This window comes from Caretta caretta, chromosome 10 (assembly GCF_965140235.1).
Source record: "Caretta caretta isolate rCarCar2 chromosome 10, rCarCar1.hap1, whole genome shotgun sequence".
Lineage (NCBI taxonomy): Eukaryota > Metazoa > Chordata > Testudines > Cheloniidae > Caretta > Caretta caretta.
This window is the reverse complement of record NC_134215.1, coordinates 67,603,990-67,618,114: the sequence shown is the minus strand read 5'-3', so window position 1 is coordinate 67,618,114 and position 14,125 is coordinate 67,603,990. Positions and strand designations below refer to the sequence as shown.

The window sequence follows — 14,125 nt, the reverse complement described above, 5'->3', positions numbered from 1 at the left end:
GGGAAATAAAGAATGTAATCCCCTTTTTACTGTTAATTAGCAGCACTTCAGTATTTCATGTTACAAAGCCTAGTACAGTTTATGGTTGACATTAAGAGCATTAAAAGGCTCAGAATGCCTCTTAGTCTATGTTGACATGTATCACAATGTGTAATCCTTGGTAAATGTTAAAAATAATAAGAAGAAACACAGATGTCAACAACTACTAAAATTAATCCAAAAAGGAGACGATCCACTCAGATATCTACGTTTAGTGTTTTGGCTATTTCCGCCAAAATCTTTAATGAGTGTATGCAATCCTCCTTGTGGCCAAACAGCTTTTGAAGACCCTGAGCCGGTGTAAATAAATCAAAATCATTGTCAATGTTGACAATTATTTTTAAGATAGTGTGGAGTGAAATAAATGTTTTAAGTGGCAAAACTACCATACGTTAGCTGGAATTAATGGGTCTGTCCCATGGCTGGTTCATTATACAAGTGTTAACAATATCTGCCACTTTAACTATTTCTAGAAATAGTTAATGAATGCAGATTAATAAAAGAATGTATCTGCAAAATTAGTAGCAGATATAAATTAAACAGGACTTTGTTTAGCTTCAAGTATTTGGAGATCGACATGACATGCAATATGTACCACAAATTTACTTGCCACGATGGAGAGACATTGAAAGGATAATTGCTGATTCAATGTGAATGTAAGGAGATTTTTCCACATAACCATATGCACTATATTGGTTCTGACACACTATTTTATTTAAATTATCCAGACTATCTTGCAAAGTGATGAGACTATATTAGTTGAAACTTCTTCAGCATGGTGAATTCTGCAAGGCCACAGTTGCACTCAGAATCCTTCTTGAGCCAAATTAACTGAAACATCTTCAGGGTTGTTTTTACATTAAGTATTTATATGTTTAGCATGTCGCTAACATACAGTAGCTACTACAGATTCTCACAGCAACTCTAAATGTTGTCTGTGATGAAAGCAGCCCAGAAAAGATATCAAATTAAACATACATATTTTTATTAAAACACTCAGCAATTAAATAATTATTTTACTTTTTAGCTTTTCAGACAGCTTTTAAACAGTTTACCCTTATTATTTAAAAATAAAATGCAATCTATGTTTTCCATGACTGAGAAAAGATATCCTAAAATAAACCTGTGAAAAACTATTGCTACAAAATGTATCTATACCAGTTTAGTAACAGAACTGTGTTAATAAGTTGATTATAGGCAGAAAAAGTCCATTGACATATTAATGTCTTCTTTGGCCATGCAGAGGCCAAAGAATGGCTTTCCTTGACATACAAATACAGCTCCAAATGACATGCTTCCTGCAGTACTTGAAGTATATCTTTTCTGAATTAGAAGCATCCACTGCTCTACTGTATTTCAATGAACTCTCAGTGATAGGTGAGAGCAGTGATGTGTCAGAGCTGTTTAAGCAAGGGATCTCTTCAGCTAGCTCCAGCCTTTTTAGCATCTTAATTTAGAAGGCAAAAGCTAAACCTTTATCAATGTCACAATTCTTGGATAAGTACATGAGCCAACTGGTGGGGAGGGAAATGTGCTAATTATCTTGTACAAATCTGAAAATAATGCTCCTGTGCAATGCTAAAGAGGGTTTAACAATTTTTACATTTCACTCTATTTATTCATCTTTCAGTCAAAGGATGTCATGTAAAAGATCTGGTATATACATTGTTAATTTAAATCAGATGTTTTCTTTGTTACTAACGGATTATAACAGAAACAAATACAAAACTTCAAGATGGATTTATTTTCATGTGCACCACTTTCTAGTAGCTCTTAGAGAATTAAAGCGCTAATCTAAAAATACCACTAGGAATTTAAAAACAATTTGTGAGTTATAAATAGAAAGCCTTGAAACTGGAAAAAATTAGTAAAGTGGAATTTAAAAGAGAGTGTGAAACATTCACAGTAAGCACAGAAGAGGATGGACAGATAAAACAGCAAGACAAGAGATGAAGGGTTCTGTCCTACTGCAAACCATACTTATGAGAATAGTCCTGACACATGCACATTCATGTACTCATCAGGGTGGATCCTGCAGATTCCCGTCTCATGTAACTCATGTGTTTCAGTGAGATTACTTGCATGAGTAGAGGTCTGCAGGATCACCCCATTCGGGAGAGAGACAGGGCAAAAGAGAGAGAGAGAGGCACACACACAAACTCACATCACCCTCAAACATATATTTTCAAAATAAAATTAGACCTCAAATACAACTGAGAGATACAATTTATTGTTGAAAATATAATTAACCAAACAAGGAAAATACTAAAGTGGACAAAAAGATCAGAAAATAATGTTTTAATAATCCAATTGTGTTCACCCTATTAAAAAATAAATCTAAATCAGCTGTCATAACTAAAATGTTTCTTCTCTTCTTAGGGCCTGATTCTATTCCCACTCAAGTCAATGACCCAATCCTGGGCTGTGCCCAAGATGTTCTCAGCACAGTGCAGCGTCTGGCATATGGGAGAAAAAAAGCTAACTTTATGCCACCCTCATTCTTCCTCTTCCCCGCTCTCCCCTGATCCTGGAACCAGCTGGAGTCAGTTGGTCCCTTGTGTAAATTAGAGCAGCCTCAGAGACCCAATGAGCCCTTCCAGCATCCAAGAACTGTTACAGAGTAGGGAAGTCTTGGCCATGCTCCTTTCTTCCCAGACAAGCCCTCTCTGGGAAGCACCTGGAGAAGGTTAATGCAGCAGCTTCATGCTATGGGGAACCTCCACCACTAGTTAGGTAAAGACAGCATTATCTCAACCACAATAAGGCCAAGCTTCTGGCGCAAAACAGACTTCATGGGGACAGGACCAAACTCTTACTTGCTGTTTGTGGCAGGTATTTAATTAACCAAACCTTAAATACTATAGTTTATAACTGGCTAACTATATTTTCAAGCAGACATAGGGTTTTCAAACTCTATGTTAAGGCACTGATCTTGCAAAAGGGCCTGTGCAGAGACCCACTTGCTGCAGCGCATAAGGGCCCACCTGCACTGATCTTTTTCCAGAGTCAGAACTTATACAGTAATACTAGGTTTGGAAGCCCTTCCCTCCCCCATCCCATTGTCTGACCCCCTATAACTTCCCACAGCTGTGAAAATTTAAAATGAATAAAAATTGAAAACTATGCTTAAAAATAAACACCAAAATTATCTGTCAATTTTTTTTAATTACAATTGAATTCTGCCAAACCTAAGTAACATGAACAAAACCAAACCAAGAAAAGTCTCTACCTACTATATGTGGCATTTATAGTATAAAGTGCAAACAACAAAACCCTTGAACCTAAAAATGTTAGTCAGAGCTTAAAGAGTTACCAATCCACAATCCACTTTGCCAAAAGAACTAACATTTGTTTAAAAAGACTATTTAGCTCATCAATCTATCATGCAAAGAATATACTACTACTGCTTTAATTACTCAGGAATCAGCTGGCTACAAACTACCCACAAGTGGTTAACTGAAATGCAGCCAACCAGTTAGCCTAAACAAACGTAAACACATCTAAAATTTCAAACAAGGCTATAATGTTTGATTTATAGTATATCAACTCATGAGACAAGATCTGCCTTGAACTGTAAGTGATTTTCATTAGTCTTTCATTGATGCCTCCCAGCCCCAACTTCTGACTCCCCAAATCAAAAACACATTTCAGCTGATTAAGGAACTAAAATTCTTTATTCAAATATTTAAATTATTTTCTTTAAATTCATAAAAAAAATAGTGACAAACAAACCTAAAAAGACAGAGAGTAAAGGAAAGGGAAAAGAGAAGTCAATATAAATGAGCACCTGAAATCATCCTTAGTTAAATTTCACGAACAACGAAACACCTATTCATGATTATATCTTTACACAGCTTTATCAACCTTATGACCTTATTCAACTCCCTTTGAAGTCTGAGGAGCCATCAAAATGCCAACCTCTTCATAAGCCACCTTGAAGAAGAATTTCGAGACAAATGCACCAGTAAACCAATGCTGTATCTGAGATACATCAAAGATATTTTCATCATCTGGACAGACAACTTAAACTCCCTCATAGATTTCCATCACAACTTCAACAACCACCACCCATCCATTAAACTCTCTGTGGAACACTGCCACACCAGCATCAACTTCCTGGACACCACAATCAGCTTCAACAATGGAACCCTCCAGAAACCATATACAAGAAACCCACGGATCATCACACCTACCTTCATAGATCCAGTAGCCACCCCAAACAAACCAAGAGATCTGTTATCTACAGCCAGGCACTCAGATACCACAGAATATGCTCAGAGGAGAAAGTCCAGGATATATACCTCTACACACTCAGAACCGCCTACACCAAACAAGAACACTCCACCCAAGAAGTACATCGCATCATGGAATGGGCCACACAAATACCCTGAGAGAACCTGATTCAATACGGAAATAAAACCCCCTCCAACCAGACACCCTTAGTTGTCACCTACCATCCCAAACTGGAACCCATACCAGATATCAAACAACTACAATCCATACTCAATGGGGACTCCATCCTGAAAGAAATCTTTCCTGAACCTCCTCTTCTGACTTTCAAACAACCCCCCAACCTCTCCAAGCTCATCATCAGTCACAAGCTCCCTACAGACCAGGACACACCAACACAAAGCGGCACCAGACCCTGCCATAACAACAAATGAAAAACCTGCAGACATATCTCCACTGCTGCAATGATCAGCACCCCCACAACATACCTTATCCAATCCATGGATCCTATACATGCCTATCACAACATGTGGAAGAACTTCATCCAGCAGTCTAAATGCCCCAATAGCAACTCCATGGGTGTAACCAGACAATCACTATGCTCTTGAATGAACTCACACAGGAAAACGATAAAAGACAAAACACACTATATCACCTGTGGGTGAACACTCTATCTGACCAATCAGTCTTCATCCTTAAAGTAAACCTGCACACCACCTTTAAAAGATGAGCCTGGGAGCCTAAATTCATAACTTTACTAGATGCTAAAAATCATGGACTGAATAGACAGACTGGATTTATGGTTTATTACAATATATAACCCAGTAACAACCTCCATCCCTTTCCCCCCCATGACTGAAGGGGTGTTAATGAGCCACTTCACCTTGAATAGTCCGTTGAAATGTGTTAATTACATATGCTAAACAATCTGTTTAGCTGTGACACGCTGAGTAAGTTTCCTAGACCTGAAGAAGGACTCTGCGTAAGCTCAAAAGCTCATCTCTCTCACCACCAGAAGTCGGTGCAGTAAAAGACACCGCACCCACCTTGCCTCTCTGATATCTTGGAATGGACACAGCTACAACAACACTGCATACAGTGTTCCTTGTATGTTACACAGTAAATACAAATCTGTTGCTAACTGCGCATGGACACATGAGAAGTAAGAGCTGGCAAATGAGGATTTGCATCAGTTTGTTAAATTTCATGTTAAGGCCAAAGACATATAGCTAGCTTCGAAACGTGTTTGAAAACATGCACTATAAACACAGAAGTGGAGCCCATGGTTTCACTGGAGAGAATATGAGTCCAACTGAGAGATAATCCAGTTTCACCTATGCTTATTGAACAAACTGTGGTCACTGATCTCAGATTCTGATCTCAGTTACACCAGTGAAAATCCAGAATAATTTATGAAGTTACTCCAATTTTGCCCCATTGCAAGCGAGACCTATCACATTGTTTTCTGTGTTTTACTATGGATTACAGCATCTTAAAAGCATTGTGTTATTACATGAACCTTAGCTTAATATGTACTTGGAAGAGTAAAAGGAGCTCAGATATTCTTCTCTTGACATCCTTGAGGTCCTCCAGGTCTTTATAATATCATTCCGATAGTTTTATTTTACAAGACAGCCAGGATGTGTGTCCTCTTGGAGGACCAGGCATACATAGACATATTTCAGTCTCCCTAGTTTGACCTGCACCCCACGGTAGATTTCTTTTGCTGGCAAATCCAGAGGAAGGCTAGATATTATCATAGCTACACCAGCTTGTATATTGCAGCATATACTGGAAACAGACACACTGGCCTCCATCTCACCTGGAGCATCCAAACACACTCTCTGAACTCTCCAAGTGCAGATTTCCATTATACTAATTTCTTGCTGGGTGATTTCTCAAGAATCTAATATTTACCCTCTTTTCTGCTCAAAGTTTTTAAACATTTGTTTAGAAACACTGTTTCCTTGCCAAGATTTGACAGTTTAGCTCCACATCTGATGCCAAAATCATGACTCTCTTGTTAGGAGTTTAAGATGACACACACATCACAAAACTTAGATGATGCAAGATCCACTAGAGGCAAAGAAGTCAAGAAAGCCTTTTCTCACTTAACAAGGGAAGATACCCTCTTTATTCAAAATCTGTCTTCCCCAACCAACCAAAGTGGGAAGGTGCTTCAAATAGTTTTTGACCAAACAAATTCTCACTGCTGTCTTTGTTGGTGGTCTGTCATATGGAATGGTTTTAATACTTGGAAGGTGTACCTCGAGTGTCAGAAAATAAGAACATTTTATTTCTGAAAGAAAAATTTCCAGTACTACTAGTATTTTGGAAAAAAAATATTTCCTTGTAGTAGATTAAAAGGTGAGAAGCCAAAAAAAAACCCAGCACAGTAAACTATTCCTTATGGCAAAGTACAACTAGCATCTCAAAATGGGATGTGTTGGTTTTTTTTTGTTTGTTTGTTTTCTTAAAAGCAAATTCAGAGTGAGGGGGAATAAGTGAAGTTTTCTTTCTGGTCTGGCATGTCTCAGGGCAAGCAAGATCTTTGACCACATACCAACATTTATTTCAAACTAAGTTCGATTTAAATGACATTGACTCAATAGATTTTTAGAACTGTGGTACACAAGGTACCAGTGCAAGATGTAGCTTATTTAACATTCCAGGAGCTATTAGAAAATGCATCCTTCTATGTTTGAGCAAGTTTCTGCTCTTGGGAAACCCTTGAATGTACCAGTTTTAATTTACTGTCTTCATTTTTCCCTGAAGATAAAAGAGAAAATGTGCAAGAAACCATGTTACATACTATTTTTATACAGACGTTCACAAAAATATCTAACTGTGGACAGGCAGGCCCTACATAGTTTCTTCTGCAATCATAGATTTCCTTAGAAAAACCATTTGATCAAACATATTTAACAGTGGTCTCAGAAGCCATCTAAGAAAAGTACTTCATCTGCTTGTAATTCCTTAGTATACTCACAGCAACCCAACATGTGAAAGGTTTAGTGTAATCTTGTAGAAAAATTTAAGCACACTCTTGCCAGACCAAACCAGAACAAAACGTACTATGTTGTATATCCATATGTAATTCTGTCGGGCTAGAACAGAGTACAATGTGTTCCCATTAATACTTACTTGCTTTAAGCTTGTCTTTTAAGATAGCAAATACTATTGAATATTTAAGTAACAGCTCTATTTTACCAAGATTACTTACTAACAAAGGAATGAACGGTCCAGATTAAACTGGCTCACTGCTTGAAAAATATCACACACAACAGCCAAAGAAAACTTCTTTGAAACATTCCTGTGTTTGGAGAACATAAGGAAACTAATCTTGGATCATGACAATGATGATGATGCTAAAACAACTGATTGCTGAACTTGTCCATATTTTCTAAGCATTAAAACTGAATACAAAATAAATGCAACTCAAGATACAGACTATTTCATAGATACTTGGGAAAGGTGGGAAATGGTGCTCCCGAGGTCTGCCAACGATTAAACCATATCAAGAATCTGACCAAGATAATCATGGTTCAGATCTTACGCTGGTGTTTTTCTACTGATTGATGTCAATTTATACCAGCTGACGATCCAGCCCAGAGACTTCAGAGAGAATTACCTGGTGAAGAATTTCATATTCTGCCTTTAGAGTTTCTTCCATTCCAGAATGAAATATAGAGAATTAATACATTCAAGGTTTCAGCTTACTAACAGGCATATGGTAAATTCTGTATTATACACACACATACACTCACATATATAAATTCATAGGAATAATCTATCTTTTATCTCAAACATGTGTCACTTTCATAAGTGATAGTAACAGTAGCTTTAATTATTATAAATTCTTTTATTTATATCATTAACCAATTCTGCCAAAGAGTTTTCCCAATCATTTAAGAGTTCTTAATTTACTCACAGGAGGCTCAGCCATAGAGCTATAGCAATTACTGTTTGCATTCAACGGTTTGATATTATATTAAAAAATCCGATAGGACGGACTTCCCATTCTAAAGCACTAGTACTGTTATTTGTATTTACTTTTGAGCTCTTCATTTGTAGGTCTACTATTTTAAGAGTTCCAGGAATCCAAAGTTATTTTCAAGATGACTAATTTTAATTTCTTGGGAGGAGCTGTAAGTAGTATAGCATCAGGCTAATTCTAAAAAAAAAGCCCTTTTCCTGCCAGCAAGCTCCAGAGTTACATGTCGTCTGTGGAAGAACTACTCAGGTTGTTCACAGGCAGGATTTGATCCAGACTGCATTGAAGTGAATAGGAATCTTTCCACTGACTGCAATGGGATTTGGAACAGGCGTTTTCAGAAATGAGCTATAGTGTTCACCATACAGTGTACTGTGATTGATTAAAAGTCTCTGAAATGCACTCAATTATGTTTGGATTTATTGTCTTCTTCTCTAGATGTTGCTCCATTCAATGGAAGCTATTTTCATCAAAATGTGTATAATCTTTATTGGGTTTTTTACAAGTTTGTCATTAAATGCAGCCTAGGCTGCAGCTGTGGTTTACTATTCTGTAACTTATTGCTTTCCCAGGTGTGGAGTCCAGGGGACAGCTCCTCTAGGGTACCTTCTCTATAAATCAATCAAAAGCCTCTAGGGTAACAAAGTACGAATTACTGTACATACATTTCAACAGTATTCAAACAAATAATTTACAGTAGTTGAGCATGTTTTCAGATTCTAACTACTCCTTTAACTCTTCCTAAACAGATACACAGTTTTAGGCAAGAAGAGGCTACAAAGCCCATCTCAGTCTTTGCCCTTAGAGTCAGTGGTTAAACACGACAATATTTTTCCTAAAAAAAAGATACCGTGATGAAATCGCCCTTCACAATAAAATTGGCAATCAATTGCAGACAGCATACCCAGACCCGAGGGCAAGAACTGCTCTGCTTTCACTTTCGTGCCTTGTTTTCTAAGAATCTTCCTACTTCGCTTACATTAAAAAATGCACTCTGTGTGTCTACAAATGCAACTCAGACAGTTTTGAAGTGAAGTTCAGTGGGTTTCTGGAACACATTGTGGTATGAGTAAATTTCCATAGCATGCCATACACTTCCTAGGTTTACTTTAGATCTTTTGCCAAGATTAACAGGATTTCTTTCATGTACTTTCTGTACATTTATATCTGTATCCCATGTTTAGTATAATTTATCTATAGGGTCTGGAGAAAGCATTACTGTTTTTTAATTACGATACAAAGTTTGTTACTTTCCAGATACCCTGCTTCATCCATTATGATGCTCCCTGTGTTTGTTTCTTTGCAATTCACTTTAAGAACATGCTAGGTCACTGACCTCTTAAATAAGCTAGAAATACAAAATACCCAGTAAAATTCAAACAACTTATGAGATACAATACTTCATTTTCCAGTATAATTCAGCCCATAATGCTAAGTCAGTTCTTTTGGTCATTTGGAAAACTGCATTCACTAATCTTTCTTTATAAAAATAGGCTTTCTAAATAATAAATATTTCTGATTTCTTTTTAAAGTGACATATGAAAACTAGCAGCAAGTTTGGGGCAACTAAGCACAGGACCAGGAACTTCTGGGTTCTAATCTTGGCTCTACAATTGACTGTGTAAACTTAGAAAAATTGAGAGACTTGTCACAGAGGTGTTATGAAAATCACTTATTGTCTATATGCTGTTATACAGTTGTAAAGTATTAACATACAAACAAGTTTCCCCTGTGAAAAAGTCATAGAATTTAATGAAATATGATTTCTGTAGGTTTTTTAAATATCTCAATAGACGTCTTCCTTAATAGAAATTTATATCCCTGCTACAGAATTCTTTTAGATAGTCCAAATGACCCACAGAAAGAATGCCAATTGTTATTAGTTGCATGTATTTTAGAGTACTTCTGTAGAAATCTATTAAATATCCTCACAACATTATAGAGTTCCTCTCAATTAAACTCTATCAGACTTTTCCATAAGTTTGTTTTATTTCTACAAAGTGTTGTTTAATTTCTACAATTAACTTCTCTAATTTTGCTTCTTGTTTAATGTGTTATCATTTGATTCACTGTATTCCAACCTGATGCACCATCCAAAAGCAATACAAAATGAATGACTAATTTGTTTCACAGGAACATTCAAACAATTCTTAGTGTGTCACTATGGGGTGAATATGACAAAGCTCTATTGTTTTTACATACAGCATACTGACCTGATCATCATAGCGGTAAATGAGGAATTGTTCTCCTGTTGTATCTTCAAGAAAACTCCCCTGTGGAGAAAGTGCAAACTCAGGCAAGAAGTATGCACCTTGCACCTGCTCTGCTCTTATCTGTAAGAGATACAAAGAGGTCACTTTATGGCTTCTGGTGACAAGCATCAAAACTTTCAAACACTACATGCACACAGTTGCAACACAATTATGGTGACCGCATGCCCGCATATGAGCAAATTACGTGATGTATTTTACGCACAATTTTGTGCACAAGATTTTGAGCATTTGGTTCTGAGTATATGTGATGAGAATGTTACAAACAGGCTGATAGATGCTACCAGCTTGATTTGGACTGTTGACTTGAAATGGAAGTATCAATTATAGGGTCAGTAACCTTAATGATCAATCAGAAATAGACACCCAACATATCGAAATGGTCTACAAAATTTCAAAAACGTTCCATAGAGTTCGAACACTAATTCTCTGGACTGAATGGAAGAGAACCATGATCCTTTGCAAAGAGGCTGAAGCCTGCAACCTGTCTCATATCAGTAGAGTGACAATATCCCTGGCAAAGTAGTCTGGAGAACCTTACATTGCTACTGCTTTCCATGAATCCTTTCTGCAGTGAAGAGGGGATGACAGATGTTTAGGCTATAAACCCCATCACATATCAAGAGAGCTAAGTTAATTTGTTTTAAATTAATGAATCATATAACTAGAAATTGTTTGTAAAAAGCATGTCTAGAATAGGGACAATGGTAGTGTTTTAAAAGTGTGTTAGCAAACAGGATTTTAAACAGGGCTTCACACCTCATGTAGATAGGGCAAGACATGATTATATATGTGTTAGCTGGTCATGGTCAACTCAGGATTCCCACTAAAGTCCATCATACAAATAAGCATAGTTTTCAGTAATGCTTCAGTTAACCCAGCTACTTTTGGAGGTCTGCTCGTGGTGGCTCCAAAATGCCCACATCAGTCACAACCTTTGACATATTTCGTATGACACTGATCCTAAATCTTTTGAAGAACTCGCTGAGAGATTTTCCATTGATTTCAATGGGCTATGGATCAGGCCTTATATGAGAATATAGGAATAAATTAGAAGAGCGTAATCTAGTGGTGTGAGCAAAGTATTGGTGGCTAAGAACAGTGCTCTTGGATAAATTACTTAACATTTCTACCTCAATTTCTTCAGGATTAAACAGTGGATAACAACATTCACTGACCTACTTTACAACAGTGTTGTGAAGGTTAATTATGTTTGTACAATGCTTTGAAAGTGAGCAGTGCTAAGTGTTGTTGTTATAAATTGCTAACATTTTGGAAAGATTTGCTGAGCTCAGGGATAGAAGAGAATCCAAATTATTCCACCACACTTTCCAGAAAAGGGTCTATAACATACTGCTGCTTAATTTCCCATAAACAAGTTTGCCAGAAGGATATGCAGTGATTAACTAACTTGTGTTTCTCATCTTTATAAGGTAAATATTTAAACTACAAAGCATTCAGACATATATCATTAAGCTTTGAATATATAAGATGCCAACATTTGAAGCTGAAATAACAATTTAATAAGTGTTACAAGAAAAATTGAAATATGTTTCACACACACATTTATTTAAGTGTCAAAAGCTAATGAGCAGTTAGCCACTGGGTGAAATACAAGACTACTTGCTAGATTAAGGCAAGCAAACTTTGGCCACAATTATGGAAAATTTCAACCCAAGAGGTGAGTGTTTTAGAAAGTGATATGTGGGGATTATAAGAGAAACTAGTTTGCTTAACTATTGTGGGTGCTACTAAGTACCGAATAGAACTGAAGAACACAGAGATATATAGCAAAGAATGAGGTCAAAAATAATAATCTACTAGAATCTAATATCAGTCAACTGTCATGGCAAGCCAATGCTGAGATCTAATTGATTGAGCTCTGTTAAAAAACACACACGAAATCATGAATAGCTTTCTAAGGAATTTCAAAAAAGTTTCAACAAAGCTACCAGCTAGTCAAAAAATAGAAAAAAGTTCACCAAAAGTCATCTAAATTTAGACATTTTTTCTACCAGTTCTACTAATAACATTTGAACAGCTTTAATGTGCATTCATTCCTACACTGTATTTATTTGAATGCAGTATGTCCTAGTTTGTTCCATGGTCCATTTTTTTCTATGTGGGATCTTTCAGGATTCTTTATAAAGCTTTTATTATTATGAGTATTTTGCTTAGATAGTAATTCAAATTTTAGAACTTTGTGAGAGTTTACCACATTTTTTAGTTGATGGCATCAATTTTAATGGCTTGGCTAGTCTGCAGTAAACTCATTACTTAAATGAGAACTGAAGATTTAAAGTGCCTCTACTTTCAGAAAACAATTATACATCATCCTGGTTTTTTAAGAACACTTAACAGACAGTTTAATGCTATTCGCTTCAAGTTAAACGTGTCAGGTGGACTATAAATGTACTTAAGATTTAGAACAGTCATTTTAAACCAGATTTTATGCTGTTCTTAAATATTATTGTGATGAAGTGGAAAGGTGGTAGGTGATAATATAGGTGGGCAACCATAATAAAAATAGTAATTGCGTAAAATATTTTAAAAATAAATGTCAGATTGCCATTAAAGGAGGAAATATGGCATAGGCATTACCATACCTGGCAAGAAGATTTAAAGGCAGGGAAGAAACAGACAAACAAGTTTGAAAAATTTCCCAGATACCTGCTAGCCAGAGACCAAACAAACAATGGAGGTCTCCCTTGCCCTTCAACTCCATTCCATCCCACCAGTGAGGTCCAGGAGACATGATGAGATGACCAGTTCACACCTCTGACTGCTGAGAATGGGAAGATAGTAGGATTTCTATTAAGGTGCTCATCTTCCTGAACCAAGCTTGGTATCAGCCTGAGGTTGGTAGATACTTGCTCAAACCGAATTTCCCCAGCCCCCTGACTACTGGAAGGGAAATCTCTCTCTATTTTTAATCCCTTTCTCCCCTTATCCCTGAACCACTTTATAGAATATCATGATTGGAAGGGACCTCAGAAGCTACTGGACTGGTGAGGAAAAACTATTCTCACTACTCCAAACTTCTGATTATGGGAGAGGAGGAAATCAACCGATACCCAAATCCTCATTCTTGCAGTTCTCCCAGAGACTGCCTCTGCTTCTACTGTAGAGCAAAAGAGACATGTTTTTTGTCAATTTCATTGCTACCCACAGAGTTCTGAGCAGCAGCAGTAAAGCCATCTATCTGTTTTAGGGTTTTCTATAGCTACTACAGCAATGAATGTTAAGGGCTCTGCAGATAAATTAGATCTACATAGCCCCTAGCAGACTGTATGGAATCTTCCAGAGTCTGGTTAATTTCACTCTGTGGCTGCCTGGAAAAGCTATGGGCTGCAGCAATGGAGCCATGAAGCAATGGAGCAATGAAGCAATGGAGCTGTCTGTCTGCAGACTCAGTCAGACAACACCACAGCAGTTCTATTCAAAAGGTCTTCTTTGCAACCACAAAAGCTGGAAACCTGACTTTTTTTTAAAATGAAGGCTTAAATTATGCAAAAACTGATGTCAGGAGACTTTTCCTCCTTAACTTGCCAGGGAAAGTTTCCTACTAACCATTGCCGGTAGATTTTAAAAC

The 14,125-nt window shown here is 36.9% G+C and overlaps 1 protein-coding gene across 4 annotated transcripts in view; it reads right to left on the bottom strand.

Annotated features, from left to right (window-relative positions):
* The window catches only part of ADAMTSL3 (ADAMTS like 3), a 279,815-nt gene that overhangs the window by 226,987 nt on the left and 38,703 nt on the right, over positions 1 to 14,125 (bottom strand). For all 4 annotated transcript variants that reach the window (XM_075133138.1, XM_048867324.2, XM_048867323.2 and 1 more), the window contains exon 3: positions 10,477 to 10,596. In XM_075133138.1, coding sequence (XP_074989239.1) covers positions 10,477 to 10,596 — 120 coding nt within the window. The remainder of the gene's footprint in view (positions 1 to 10,476; positions 10,597 to 14,125) is intronic.